This window comes from Culicoides brevitarsis, chromosome 2 (assembly GCF_036172545.1).
Source record: "Culicoides brevitarsis isolate CSIRO-B50_1 chromosome 2, AGI_CSIRO_Cbre_v1, whole genome shotgun sequence".
Taxonomy (NCBI): Eukaryota; Metazoa; Arthropoda; class Insecta; order Diptera; family Ceratopogonidae; genus Culicoides; species Culicoides brevitarsis.
The window spans coordinates 2386087-2401126 of NC_087086.1; the positions used below are offsets into that span (position 1 = coordinate 2386087).

At 26.4% G+C, this 15040-nt stretch overlaps 3 protein-coding genes across 8 annotated transcripts in view; 1 reads left to right on the forward strand and 2 right to left on the reverse strand.

Moving 5' to 3' along the window:
- LOC134828374 (semaphorin-1A) overlaps window positions 1-4744 on the forward strand; it is a 51814-nt gene extending 47070 nt beyond the window's left edge. For 3 of the 5 annotated variants that reach the window (XR_010161898.1, XR_010161899.1, XR_010161900.1), the window contains 11 exons: window positions 114-307; window positions 1051-1192; window positions 1279-1484; window positions 1597-1742; window positions 1800-1882; window positions 2462-2611; window positions 2681-3278; window positions 3342-3606; window positions 3673-3804; window positions 3900-3999; window positions 4505-4571. Coding sequence is in view for 1 of the 5 variants with exons in the window: in XM_063841324.1 (XP_063697394.1) it covers window positions 114-307; window positions 1051-1192; window positions 1279-1484; window positions 1597-1742; window positions 1800-1882; window positions 2462-2611; window positions 2681-3278; window positions 3342-3606; window positions 3673-3741; window positions 3922-3999; window positions 4505-4741 (2168 nt within the window). In the remaining 4 variants the exon portion in view is untranslated. Of the gene's footprint in view, window positions 1-113; window positions 308-1050; window positions 1193-1278; window positions 1485-1596; window positions 1743-1799; window positions 1883-2461; window positions 2612-2680; window positions 3279-3341; window positions 3607-3672; window positions 3805-3899; window positions 4000-4504 lie in introns of those variants that run through there. The other 2 variants (XM_063841324.1, XR_010161901.1) reach the window with 2 other exon arrangements.
- Window positions 4745-8405: 3661 nt separating this feature from the next.
- Window positions 8406-9239, reverse strand: LOC134832600 (E3 ubiquitin-protein ligase Fancl). Its single transcript, XM_063846682.1, has one exon. It carries the CDS (start codon window positions 9237-9239, stop codon window positions 8406-8408), a length of 834 nt encoding a protein of 277 aa, XP_063702752.1.
- A 3138-nt stretch (window positions 9240-12377) lies between these two features.
- The window catches only part of LOC134829646 (calcitonin gene-related peptide type 1 receptor), a 47538-nt gene continuing 44875 nt past the window's right edge, over window positions 12378-15040 (reverse strand). The window contains exons 6-8 of one of the 2 annotated variants that reach the window (XM_063842838.1): window positions 14815-14988; window positions 13709-13955; window positions 12378-12701 (exon numbers count right to left, since the gene is read on the reverse strand). In XM_063842838.1, coding sequence (XP_063698908.1) covers window positions 12657-12701; window positions 13709-13955; window positions 14815-14988 — 466 coding nt within the window. In that variant the 3' untranslated portion in view covers window positions 12378-12656. Of the gene's footprint in view, window positions 12717-13708; window positions 13956-14814; window positions 14989-15040 lie in introns of both variants that reach the window. The other variant, XM_063842837.1, reaches the window with a different exon arrangement.

Consider the following 15040-nt stretch of genomic DNA (forward strand, 5'->3'; position numbering starts at 1 on the left):
TTTCAGACGAAGAGATTTCCATTGCGAACCTGACCAACTGGAAATGACGAACAAAGACTCCGAAACTCGATGAAAAACAAAGAAATTAATGAATTTTCTCTTTCTTTTCGCAGATAACGAATTGTATTCCGGAACAGTTGCTGATTTTAGCGGAAGTGATCCGATTATCTACCGGGAGCCGCTTCAAACGGAGCAATATGATAGTTTGAGTTTGAATGCGCCCAATTTCGTCGGTTCCTTCAATCAAGGGGACTTTGTGTATTTCTTCTTCCGCGAAACAGCTGTCGAGTTCATTAATTGCGGAAAGGTAAGTCGTTTCGACGAGGATTTAATGAGGATATTTTTGCATATTTTTAAGGGCGTTTCACGTGAAAAGTGATACTTGTGTAAAAGATTAAAAGGAAATTTGGAAGAAAATGAGGAAATTAATATTAAAAGTTATGAAAAATTATCCAATATTTTTTTTTAAATTTTTTTTTTATTATTTTTAAGTTAAAAGAATTTATTTAAAATTAAAAATTTATTTAAATTAATTTAAAATTATTTTAAAAAAATTGAATTTTTTATTAAAATTTTCTCAAATAAAAAATATTATTAAAATAAATTTTTGCTCTTATTAAAAAAAAAATAAAAATATAATTTTCATTAAAAAAATATTTAAATAAAAAAAATCTAAAAAAAAATACTTTTTTTTATTAAAAAAAATAAATAAAAAAAAAATAATTATTATTTTATTATTAAATTATTTACGATTAAAATTTTTGATAAATTTTATTTAAAAACGTGTGCCTTCAAAAAATATTTTTAATTATTTTTTTTTACATTTTTCATTCGATTTTTTGTTATTTAATTTTTTTTTTCAATTTTTGACTTTTAACGAAATTCTTGAGCATAAAATTACTTAAAATCTGTACAAAAATTTCGTCAAGTCCCTTAACGGAGAAATTTCACTTGAAACGCCCTTAAACAAAAATAAAAAAAAAAAAATAATGATGATGATGTTGAAAAAATAAATTTTCATAAATAATTCATTTTTCTCTCTGTGCACAGTCTGTCTTCAGTCGCGTCGCACGTGTTTGCAAATGGGATAAAGGAGGTCCCCACAGATTCCGTAATCGTTGGACATCATTCCTCAAATCTCGTTTAAATTGCTCCATGCCGGGCGATTTTCCCTTTTACTTTGACGAAATACGTAAGTAATTGATAAAAAGCATTTAATTAACATACAAAAATAATGGTTTCCTCTTTCCCTTTCGAAAATTCGCGCAATTTTAACAGAATCGACAAGCGATTTGGTTGACGGCAAATACGGCAGCGATAGCAGCACAAAATTAATCTATGGCATTTTCACGACGCCAACTAACGCAATTGGCGGTTCTGCGGTATGCGCGTTCTCGTTGCAAGACATCGCCGATACGTTCGAGGGTAATTTCAAGGAGCAAGGAAGCATAACGTCAAATTGGCTGCCGGTAAAAAGTGAAAAGGTAATTTATGGCACATAATTCAATTTATTTTAATTTTGTCTTACCTTCACGCGTGTAGATGAAATTTTTTTTTTCATAATCCGTGACTTATGTTTTCATAATTTTTTTGTAGGTGCCTGAACCACGCCCTGGATTGTGTCATAATGATTCACGTACGTTGCCGGATCAAACGCTCAACTTTATCAAAACGCACGCTTTGATGGATGAAACGGTTCCTGCGTTCTTTGGACAACCCATTTTGACGAGAATTAGCAGCATGTAAGATTTTTCCTGAAAAAAATTAAAAATTTTTATTAAAAAATGTTTTACTTTTAGTTATCGTTTTACCCAAATTGCGGTTGATCCACAAATTCAAACGCCCGGAGGAAAAACTTACGATGTCATTTTCGTTGGAACAGGTAAAATTTTGTTTATTTTTCTTTGAAATTGAATATTTTCATTTTATTTTATGGAAATTTAAATATTGGAGTGAAATTTTTCATTAAAATTTTAAAAATTTCAGTTCAAAAAATTACCGTTAAAAATTTAAAAATTGCTTTTTCACTAATTCAACTTAAAATTTTATCATATTTTGAGTGATATTTTTGAATAAAATTTTTTAAATTAAATTTTTTAATGAAATTTTTAAATAAAATTTTTAAATTAAATTTTTAAATAAAATTTTTAAATGAAATTTTCGAATAAAATTTTTGAATAAAATTTTTAAATAAAATTTTTGAATAAATTTTTAAAATAAATTTTTAAATAAATTTTTAAATAAATTTTTAAATAAAATTTTTAAATTAAATTTTTAAATAAAATTTTTAAATTAAATTTTTTAATAAAATTTTTAAATAAAATTTTTAAATAAAATGAAATTTTTTTAAAATTTTTCAAAAATTTTTAAAATAAATTTTTAATAAATTTTTAAAAATTTATTTTTTTAAAATCAAAAATTTTAATTTTTTTACATAAAATTTTTTTTTTCATATTTTCAGATCACGGCAAAATAATTAAAGCAGTGAATGCTGAATCAGCTGACACAAGTAAAAAAGTTTCTTCCGTCATTATCGAAGAATTAGATGTTTTGAACAAACATGAACCAATTCGCAACTTACAAATCGTTCGCAGCACAGAAATTAATGCCGGTAAGTTTTTCTTTCATAATTTTCGCATTAAAAGGTCGTGTTCTAATGAACTTTTCCTCATTTCCACAGACGGAAGCCCAACAGAAGACGAAGGCAAACTCATTATTGTCACCGATAGTCAAGTGCTTGCCATCAAATTGCATCGCTGTAACAACGAACGGATCACAAGTTGCTCCGAATGCGTCGCCCTTCAAGATCCGTATTGCGCTTGGGACAAAATCAACGGAAAATGCAAGTCATACGGAGCTCCGCGATGGAACGATGATTCCGTTTTCTACCAAAACGTTGCAACGGGACAACATGCCGCTTGTCCTTCGGGCAGAGTATCGTCAAAAGACGCAAATGCGGGCGAACAAAAGGGATATCGCGGCGATGGCGACTTCGATGGGCGTCGTCATGGCGATCAAAATAGCGGAGAAGTGATAAATATCATGCACGAAAATAATTTCAATGGAAACGGGCCTCATATCTCGCCGGAAATCATTAATGCGCTCTATTCGGTTGAAACTCTCGTGATTGCTGTACTCTCTGGCGTGACATTTGCATTATTAGTTGGCTTCATAGCTGGTTATTTGTGCGGAAGGCGTTGTCACAAAGACGAAGATGATAATTTGCCGTATCCTGACACGGAGTACGAGTATTTTGAACAACGACAAAATGTGAATCGGTGAGTTTTTGACATTTTTCATCAAATTTTTTGAAAAATATTAATAAAATTTTAAATTTTCAGTAATTTTAGTATACAAGCTGAACCAAAATTGCTACCTCAAGTCGAAGAAGTGACGTATGCCGAGCCAGTTTTATTACCGAGTGCCCCGAGTCAAAGCAAAATGCAACATTCGCCGAAAAATACGTTGCGCAAACCGATGGTTGGTCATCCGCAGCATCATGGTGCCAATTCCGAGACATTATTCCAATTCCAACAACCCGATGGGTACACGCAACGCGATGCCTATCGAGGTAGAGATAATTTCGGAACTCTCAGATCACATCAAGTAAGATTTTTTTTAACATTTTTGATCGATTGAAAAATAAATTTCATGATTTTTTTGATTTTTTAGTCCTTACAACAAGGAGACAATTACCGCGGAGGAAGAGACGGCTTTTCAACAACACGGAGCGTAAAGAAAGTTTACCTCTGAGACGGGAATGGGGCGGCTGAAACACAACAGGGACTCATTAATCAAAACATGGTATGTTGAAAACCCATGAAAAAAGCACCTTTTTGTCGATTTTTTTGTCCCTTCATGCATATAGCACAAAAAATTTGTTATTAATCGGAGTGTAGAATTTGTTTTCGTTAATTCCAGGGTCTCAACACAACAACTTCCAACAACACCAACCAGCGCAACATCAATAATCGCAGTCTTGGTCGAATGAGAAGGCAGGTAAGTTATCGAAAAATTGATTTCATTAGAAATTTTTTTAATTTTGCATTGGGGTAAATTTTAAAAATGTGCATTGGGAAAAAATTTTTAAATGTTCTTTGGGTTAATGTTAAAACTTAATTTTGAAAAATTTTCATAAATGTTCAAAATGTGCCTTGAGAAAATTTTTATTGAAAAAAATTTCAAAATTTGCATTGGGAAAAAATTCAAAATTTGCATTGGGCAAAAATTTTTAAATGTTCTTTGGGTTAATATTTTAAAACTTAATTTTGAAATAATTTCATAAATAATAAAATGTGCCTTGAGAAAATTTTTATTAAAAAAAATTTCAAAATTTGCATTGGGAAAAAATTTTAAAATTTACATTTGGACAAAAATTTTGTGAAATTGGGTCAAAAAATACAAAATTTGCATTAGGTCGAAAATTTTCAAAAAAATTTGAAATTTTCTGTATATTATTTTTCGCTAAAAAATAGAGTTTCTGATAACTTTTTTTTATTTTTAGCCGCCCCGACATGGCGTAGCAGGACTAAATCGTCCCGAAAGTCCTCTACAACATCAACATCAACAAATACAAGCTCCATCGCAAAATCATCTCCATCATCTCAGTAATGCACCATCTGGATCTGGTTCTTCCCCCTCTGTCATGTCTAACTGTAGCAGCTCTCCGGCGCCTCCATCAAGTAGTCCCAGCCCTCAAGAAAGTCCTCAAAAGAATTGCAGCTATATTTATCGCGACTGATTACTACAACCCAGCACCCGCATCAAAAGCAGCAGCAAAACTCAATTAAATCGTCAAACGCACAAACGCAACTGCAACAAGAAGAAACAGCCCGCAGCAAGCAGCAAATCCACGAACGAACTAACGGGCTTGATCAGCAAACGATTCGTTAATTTTCGGCATGTGAGCGGCAGAAGTTTACTTTCGCGCAAATTCCTCACGTCAGGCTTCCTCAATGCCGGAAGCGGAAACAAATCTTCATCCTCCATGGACGAGCAAATGATGTCTCTCGACGCGAATTCGCTGCGTCTCTTTGCCGAAGACCCGAAAAAGTATCCGTACATGCTTGCCATCAACCCGAAAAATGCGCGCAGTCAAAATTTTGTCTTTGCCAAGTGCTCCGAGAACGAAGACGACGACGAAGAATCGTTCTATTAACTTAATTTTTAACTTTTACGGACTTTTTGACGCTATAAAACGCCTTTTTCTCTTTTGTATCTTTAACTTAAGGTGAGAGTTCCTTTTTTCTGCATCTCATTTCATGACTTTTGAAAACCACTCAGATAGCATTACAATTTTGTATTATATTTAACAAAAAAAATCGAAATTCGCAATTTTTTAGACAGATATTGTATTATTGAATTTTTTAGTTTTTAATTTTTTTACAATTAAAATTTTAAAAATAAGTCATAATATAATTATATATTATAATAAGTCAGTCAAAAAAATGATATTAATAAAATAAAATATTTTATATTCCAAGCAAAAGACAGCGTCTCTTCGCACATGTACAAAAAAAAATATTAATTGGGCCATTTATGCGGTATAAAAAAAATATAAATATTAATAAATAATGAATTTAGTAGAAAAATGCAGACAAATTTTATTTATTAATATTAAACAGAAAAAAAAAATTAATAAAAAAAATAATTATAAATGAATGCAAAAATATAATATTAAGAATTTTTATATGAAAATGAAAAAAAAACATAAATTTAGAAGAAAACATAGATGATGAAAAAAAAGCAAGCAAACATTTAGATAAACATTTATATTATTAATAATGATAATTAATTATATATTACTTATGTAAATTTTTGCAATTCTTAAAAAAAATGTCATGTTTGTACATAAATATTGAATCATACGCGAAGAGGAGATATATATATTATTATATATAATAAAATGATAAAATTGCGGTTCAAAAAGTAATTAATAAAAATTCGTAGTTGATATATTCATAATATCATATACATAAAAAAAAAATATTAGAAAGACAAGATTTTTATTATGTTATTATTGTAATTGTAAAGAAAAACCAAAGATATTATTATTATTATATAATATTATATCCTATATTATTATGATTTTTAATATTAAAAAATTTGAATAAATTTTCTTTTTTATATACTTTAAAAAAAATATTATTTTATTATTTTTCTAAGTTTTAGTTATTCAAGGTAATTTTTATTTTATTTTAAATATTGATAAAGAATAAAAAAAAAACAAATATACGTAACAAACTTAATTATATATAATAAAAAGTAAAATAGTGCTAAAAAAGCTTTTAAAGACTTGAGTTTGAATTATTTTTATTTTTTTTTTATTGATAATTTTATTAATAAAATATAAAAAAAAATATTTTATTGAAAAAAAAAAACAAACCTAAGAAAAAATATGAATATTTCTCAGTAGTTCTTACCTTATAAATATATATATATATAAACAATATATAAAAAAAAATATATACATATATGAAAAAAGTTAAATTTAGCTGAAAATTATTGATTATTATCAAAAGAAAAGAGAAATTGTTATGATTTTTGTTTGTTTGTTTACTTTTTTATTGCGAGTCGTGTGAAAAAATTAATCATAAAAGCCTTTTTAAGTAAAAAAAAATAATAAAAGAACAAAAAACACAAAATTTTGTTTAATAAAGTAATAATATGAAGATGATGATGACACGAAAAAAAATAATCACTCAAATTTTTATCATTATAAAATAAACAGTGATTAATTTTGAAATAATGATGAAACAAAGAAAGAAAAAAAAGTAAAATATAGTTAGATACAAGTGCTTCTTATAATAAAAAATACAAAAAAAATATTAAAAAAATAATGATATTATTATTATTAAAAAAACAACATTAATTATTATTATTATTACATTAGACTTAATAATAATTAATTATTAATATTAATAAAAATTAGAATAGAAAAGCATTTCCAGGGAAGATAATAAAGAACAAAAAATGATATTAAGTAATGAAATGCCGCAAACTCATCAAAATATTTAAATTTTTCCTTAGATTAGACTTTAGGCTTGAAATATTTAATCAACCAAACCCAATATATTATCCTCATCATATATAAATAAAGAAAAAAAATAATTTATTACAAAATAATGCTACAGAAGGTAAACGGATTTTTGTTCGATCTTTGCTTGAATCGAGAAAAGCATTAAAAAATAATGATAATAAAAGTAGTTGAACAACATAATAATAAAAAATAACTTTTTTTTATTTAAAAATTTAATTTTTAACGAATATCATCATATAAAAGTGTCAATTCAGTCCAATCACAGTCCCTATTTTGATATCAAATAAAAAGATTTTCTTAAAAATTTAATAATTTCACTTTTTGGCAAAGAAACACGACAAAAAAAATATTAATTTGTAAAAAAGACTGAAATATTGAATACTAGAAGTAATATTAGATGAAGAAAATAAAAAAAAAACATTTTAAAATAGATAAAAAAAATATTAATAACAAAGAAAGCTTAGAAAGGTCCACAAATTACATGGGTTAGGAACATCTCGGTAGAAATTCGAATAATTTAGATGACAAAAAAGTAATAAAATTGTAATAAATATATAAATATACAAAAAAAATACACAACACACACACAGTAGATGATATATATTAACATATAGATAAAAGTTTAATTCGTGATATAATAATAAAATAAAATAAAAATGCTTCAAAGACCTCTTTTAAATCTAAAAAAAATCAACAAACTCTTTAAAAAAAATAATAATAAATAAATATAATGTACAATTTATGTTTAGTCCCACACTTCTATATGTTAGCTTTTTCATTAATTTATTAAAAAAATATATATTACAAATAATCAATAATCTTTGCTGCCGAAGCCGACTATCGTTTCTACAAACAAATAAATCCCGCGCGAACAAAAAATCCAAAAAAAACATCTTTTATGTAATTAATTAAATTAGTCCAAGTTTAACTATTTACCTTTAGAACATAAGTAGTAGAAGAAAAATATTTAAAAAAATAAAAAAAAGACAGTAACGTACTTCCTATAGAAAACAAAAATAAATATTAATTTTAATTTTTATACAAAAAAATCCAATTTTTATTTGAATTTTTAGTAGTATACCAAAAATGTTTAAAAAAAAAATAATAAAAAAAAATATTCAAACCAAATAAAAAAAATAGATATTCTTCATTCAAATAAAAAAATAAAAAAAACCTTAAAATTTGCAACAACATATTAATTATTAATTAATTAATTATTATATATAAAAAATTAATAATATTAAAAATTGAGTAAAATTCACTGAAAAAAAATTAGAAAAATGTAATATTTAAATAAAAACAAAAATTAACATGAATAAGAAAGAATTTAAATATAAATAAATAAAAAAAAACGAGTATTAAAAAATTAAATGTCGCAATTTTTATTGACTTCCAGAAAAGTTTTACAATTCGGACATTCGCCTTTAACGACATCATGAAAATTATTCGATGTTTTCAGATTTAACCACCATTTCAGGATGCATTCGTGATGAAAATTGATATCGCACATCAAATTATTGCAACAATAAATGGGAGTTTTATCGTTTTCATCCAAGTATTCCATGCAAATCGCGCAATTTTTGTGTTCGCTTGCAAGGAAATTTTCAGGAAATCGATCAACTTCAAGGATTTTCAACAGATTTTGGTACAAATTCGAATATCCATCGGCGTTTTCTTGCTTTAAATTCTTCTCCAAGTCGATTATTTGTTCTTGCGGTCCAATAAATTTCACTTTCAAGTCTTCGTAACTGCTTGCGGTTGCAGGTTCGAAGGAGATTTTAACGAAAATTCGTTCGCGCAAGAGGAAAATCCGGTATTTGTCGCTTAAACTTTTGTGTTGAGGCTCGACGACAGTTGCTTGAAGGTCCAAGAGACGAAATCCGTTCATGAAATATGACAAACGGGCGATGTGACGCAAAAATTCTTCGGCGTACTCCGATAAAGTGTTCAAAGAGTTAAATAGAACTCCATGAGGCAATGAATGACGTTTGATTTTGTAACGAATTCCGACGTCGTCGAGTTGTAAAACGAGAAAATGCAAACAATTCTCATCGGAATCGTGAATTTCGAGTTTTACGGTGAACGATGAGTGACTTCTGTAGATCCGGAGACTTTGTGAGGGGTTTCTTGGGATAATTTCTCGAGTTGCACGAATGTCTTTGATGAGTTTTTCTTCTTTTTCGATGAATTTTTGTAACATCTTGATGCAATTGCGGTCGATTTGTTTTGAATTTGATACGTAAAGATGTCGGTTGAGTAAAAAAGGGAGGTTCGTTCGATGAGTCTTCGTCTAAAATTCGATTCAAATGAGAAAAATATTAAAAACCGTTAATTTTTTGCATGAATTTTAAGGAAAAAAGTAATTTTCAAGGGAAATGGAATAAATTGAAGAAAAAAGTTTACTTTTGATAAATGTTAAAAGTTTATGTTATCGTAGGTCGTAACTAAAACAAGCAAATAAATTCAATGGATGGTTGAATAAACCAATAACTAACAATAAAACTTACCATAACATTGACTTTTGTGCATTCGAGAAAAAACTTTTTTGATTGTTTTTTACGTTTTTTTCGTATTTCTGGTTCATTTGAGTTTAAATTTGACTTTTAATGATCGAATTTCTTACCTTTAACGAAGAAAAAAATTTTTTTTTTCATTGAAGTAAAAAATTTATTGTAAAAAAATATCATTAAAGCTTTTTTTCTGTATTGAATGATTTTTGGTGAGCTTCCAAATCCACTTTTATCAAAAATTTTAATGATTTTTCGTCGTATTATGTCTCAAAAATGATTAAAATCAGGATAAAAGTACAAAAATTCTTTTGAAAGCCGCATTTTTGCCTTCAAAAGCAACAGAATCTCATCAAAACACAAGAAACATGAAAGAAAAATGACGAAAAACTTTTTTCTCTCTCGCAAATTCTTTTGTTCGTTTATCAAAACTGCATCATTTATGGCCAAACACAAAAACGAGAGATAAGTTTAATGAAAACTTTTCTTCTATCTGCGTTCGAAACAGTGATACGTTCCATTAATATTCAAAACTAGGCAAAATTTTATCATAAATTTCCCCCAAATCAGCTGTAAAATCATTCCGAACGATAAAACGGTCAATCAATTCCATGTCTCGTTTTCTTTTGTATTTACTATCTTCAGGCCTTATTCGTTGGCATTAGTTACCCAAAAGTGTCTGGTTTCTCCTCCCAATGACTATTATGAGGACTTACAATGCACATATAGACGAGAAAAGTAGAAAGCTGTTGGAATTTTTGGAACATTTTAACGTAAATTCCTTTGTATTGTGTTGTGTCGTCTATTTTTACACATTTTGTTCTGTGAGAAATTTACGTTTCGCAAATTAATAAAATTACGATATGTTTAAAAAATTTAATATTTTTGAAAATTTTGAGGAGTATTTAATTTTATTGAGTTAAAGATGATTAAATTTAGACAAAAATTATGCAGAAAATTCCATTTTTTGTTAAAATTCCATTTAAAATTCACATTTTTATACTCCTCATGAATAGATTTTTTTGGAATTTATTTTCAAACATTCTAAATTTTTTTTAACAGAAAAATTATTTTAATAAATTTTATGGAAATTTTTCAAAAATCTTTAGCAATAATAAAATATAAGAAAAATTTTTAAATATACTTTTTTTGTAATTGATTTTATAAAAAATTTCACATTTTTATACTCCTCAAATTAAAAAAATTGTTCAATGTCTTAGATTTTTTTTTGAAAATTGTTCGAAAATTTATTTTTTTAAAACTTCTTATACAATTATAAATTTTTATACAAGTCAAGATCATTTAAAAACATTTTTATTAAAAAAAAACTTTAATCTCGCATGTGTCTCTTTAAAAATTTTGTTTTGCGAAACATAAATTTCTCACAATTTTTAAGTCTTTTCTTACCCTTAATGAGTTCTTAACGAACAAGACACAAGAGAGAATTGAAGTTAATTGAGAAGCTTGTCTTAAATTACAAACAAATTTTACATCATTTCAAAAATAGTAATTGCTCTTAATATTTTACGAAAATCCTACTGCTTAAAGTTGTTTCATCTTAAATTACGCGAAAAATATTAACAAGAAAAATAACTCACCTTTTTCCCAAAAAATTTTTATTACTTCTCATCTATCATCGTCATACATGAAAAAAATTTCCCCGTAAAAAGAGATAAAATTTTTAGCTTAAAACCGTGAAATAGGTCACAAAACCGTCTTCAATCATAATTTTTGCATATTTTTTTATTACATTTTTTTACAATTCGTTATTTTAACATGACTTAGCTTATTTTTAGTAGCTCTTCCTATCTAAATTTCTCAACTTTTCTTACAACAATTTCCTCTTAATGTTCTGAAAACTTCCTTGTATGTTGGAACTTTTAATGCAATTAATGTTTAATTAGTTGTTCATAACTTAAACTTTGTTCCTTTTTTTAAACATCATCACATATGTATGAAACAGAGCAATTTATCATGAAACTTAGTTTTTATTTTAATATAAAACAAAGTGAAAATACAAAAAAGAGGTAAACAAAAATACATACAGGATTTAATATCTTGGTTGTTTATTTTCTTGTGTATTTACAAGTTTTTCCTTACAAGAGGATTCAAAGGGATTTAAATTAATTTTGCATTCCGGTAGAGAAAAACAATTAATTTGTAAGTGTAAAAAGTTCAGTAATTAAAATACTTTGACAGTTTAAAAAAGTTGCATTTTATACAAATAAATTTGACCTGAAATTATGACATATAATTTATTTTGATAATAATTTATTAAATTTTAATAAAAAATATAATTTTTTTTTAAATTGCATGACAAAATATGCTTTCGCTAAAAATTTTTCTAAAATTTATTTTAAATAAAAAAATCAAACCGAAAATTTAAAAAAAAAATTATTTTGAATAATTAAAAAATAAATATAAAATAAAAAAATAATTTTAAAATTTTTTAACTGTCAAAAAATTTTTTTTTTAATTTTTAAATAAAATAAAAAAATATTTGAAAAAAAAATAATTTTAAAAATAATACCTTAAGATTTTTTAAATCATTTAAAAACAATAAAAAAATAATTTTTAAATTTTTAAACTGTCGAAAATATTGTTTTATAATTTTAAAATAATAAAAAATATATTAAAAATTTTGACTGTCGAAAATATTTTTTTTTTAATTTTTGAACTATCGAAAATATATTTTTTTTACTTTTAAATAATAAAAAATATTTGAACAAAAAATTATTCGAGCTTTTTTTAATTTTTTTTTTTTAATATTTTTTTAAGAATAAGTCCAGCTTATTTTAGATTTTTTTTTCTAAAATTTTTCCTTAATTTCTTAATATATATAATTTAATAAATTCTTAAAATTATTTTATTTTTACATCATCACATTGAAAGCTTTTTTCATATTATATTTTTTTTATTATTAAAAACAACACAACAAATGCTTAAAATTAAATATTTTCCTTAGTTTCGTTCGTTTCTTCGTCCATTACGAAACGCACTTGTAACGGGCTCCGTTTCAGGGGGAGACTTTCTTCGCTGCATCCATTCGCGTTGCCATTCGTTGTCAGTTGATGATCACTTTTCTCGTCGTCGAAACTTTTCTCCTCTAGTCACACTTTGACTTCGCCCGGCTTTTGGGGTGAGTATCGGACAAACTGCAATCGGACCGGCTATTGTTTTAATTGCAGAAAATTTTTTGTGGTTTTTTGTTTTGTTAAAGTTTTAATTTTATTTTTTTTCAGAAATCGACGATGGAAAGTTTGTTTTTTAGTTCGGAAAAAGATGTGAAGAGAAAAAGAAAAGTCAAAAATCAAAATTTATTTCTTTTTTTTATCATTTTAGGAACACTCAATTCAGCAATACAGCAAAAGCGATAATTTTTAAGAGAGAAGCAGAATCCAATGTGGCTCCAATTTTCGTAAGAGATTTTTTTGGTGCGAAATTTTGAACTACTTACTTATTTTAGTACTGAAAACATGCAAAAAATTAAATTTTTGTGCAAAATTGTCGTAAAAATTGTTATCAAGACTCTTGTGAGGAAGGAAAAAAATGTTTTAAGCAGAAAATCTAACTACTCAAAGGTAATTTTGTAACTTGCAAAGCATTTCAAGTCATAAAAATCTACTTTTTTGTCAAAAATGCGACAAAAGCCAAACCAACTTTACGTTTTTTTTTTAAATGAATTCAATTTTGGGTACCTTTCAGTTCGATTTTTGGTGAATTTAGGGAATTTTTCTCGGATACAGAAGAAGGTAGGTAGATGATGAGCCAATTTTTGCACACACACACACAAGTGTCTTTCTCCGAAGTGCTCAAGTCGCATTACGAACGTGATTAAAATTCATTCCTGAGATTATTTTAAATATTTACAAATTTTTACAGAAAAAACGGCGTTCTTAACACGGCTTGAGTTGCACATGGTTGGAAAGACGAGCCATTTGCTTTATTTTTTTCGTGGCGTGCGAACAGATGATGTGATGTAGGAGGAAAAAAAAACAAGAAAAAACGGAGAATTAAGTGAAATTATAGCTATCATTAAACGAAAAAGCTGGCAATGTCGAAGAATTTCTTATTTTTTTGAAGAATTTTTTTTTTCGTTTAAAAGCAAATAAAAAATGAAAGCTGCTAAGAGGTACGAGAAAAGAGCAATGAAGATACTTACAGATACTTGTGTTGCGGTGTAGGAATTGGCACGCGGTCGAAAGAAAACGGTTCCCCATCGACGACGAATTTGTGCGAGAACTTCGCCGTTTAAGAAGCAGAAAAGCGTGGCAACGCATAATCCTTGAAACGAGGCGGTGAATGCGGAAATTGTTTCGTATGTGCGCTCGTAAGCACTTCCCGGCGGCGGGCGAAATGGCGTCAAGATGTATTGGAGTCCCAATAGCGGAACGAGAAGAAGAGTTGCTCTGAAAAATATTGAAAAATTAAATTTTGGGTAAAGTTTTAATGAAAAAATTTTTTTTTATTTTTTTATGATTTTAAGATTAAAAAAAATATTATCAAAATATGAAAAAAAATTATTTTGAAGAGAAAAAATATTTTAAAATCTAATTTTATTTAAACTATAAAAGATTTTTTCTTAAATTTTGTTTTAAAAAATTTTTTTTTCATAATTTGACAATTTTTTTTTTCTTAACAATCTCAAAATCATATTTTTTTTTTATAAAACATGAAAAATTATAAAATTTGAGCTCAATGTATTTTAAAATTTTTAATACAATTTTTTTTAAATTTCACAAAAAAAATAAAACCTTATAATTTTTCATTAAATCTAATGAAAAGTCGAAAAATGGAATATTTTCTCATAAAAAAAAATTCTATAAAAATTTAAAAAAAAAATATATTTTTAAGAGAAATAAATTTTAAAAAATAAAATTATCCCAAAAATCATAAAAAATATTTTTAATTTTATTAAAGCAAATTGAAAATTATAAATTTTTAAAAAATAAAAACTAAAAAAAATATTTAAAAAAATAAAATATAAATTAATAATAAAAAAATTTCTTATAGATTTCAATATTAATAAAAATTAATGAATAAAAAAATTAAGCAGAAAAAATTACAAAAAAAAAATTAATACTTTCGAAAAGTAAAAAAATAAAAATCTTCAAATTTTTCATTAAATTTTATAAAAAGTCAAAAAATGATTTAACTGTAAAACCTTTTAAGTCTCTTAATTTTCAATTCTGTACAAAAAATCGATTATTTTCTCTTTTTTATATCAATATATTCTCGAAAAATGTAACAAACTTACAATAAACTCACCTAAAAGCTTGTAAAATTGTACGTGACGGCGCCGTTCCTGAATTACCTGCAGGCGCTTTCAACTTCAATAGCACGACACGCACAATATTGCAGAGAAATAGCAAATTCAACAACATCGAAATACAAACGGGCGCAACAAGTACATTATTAAAAGGACTTTCATCCATCCAGCATCTAAAAGAAGCAAAAAAAAGTCGTTAATAACGACAAATTTCTCTCTCGAGCT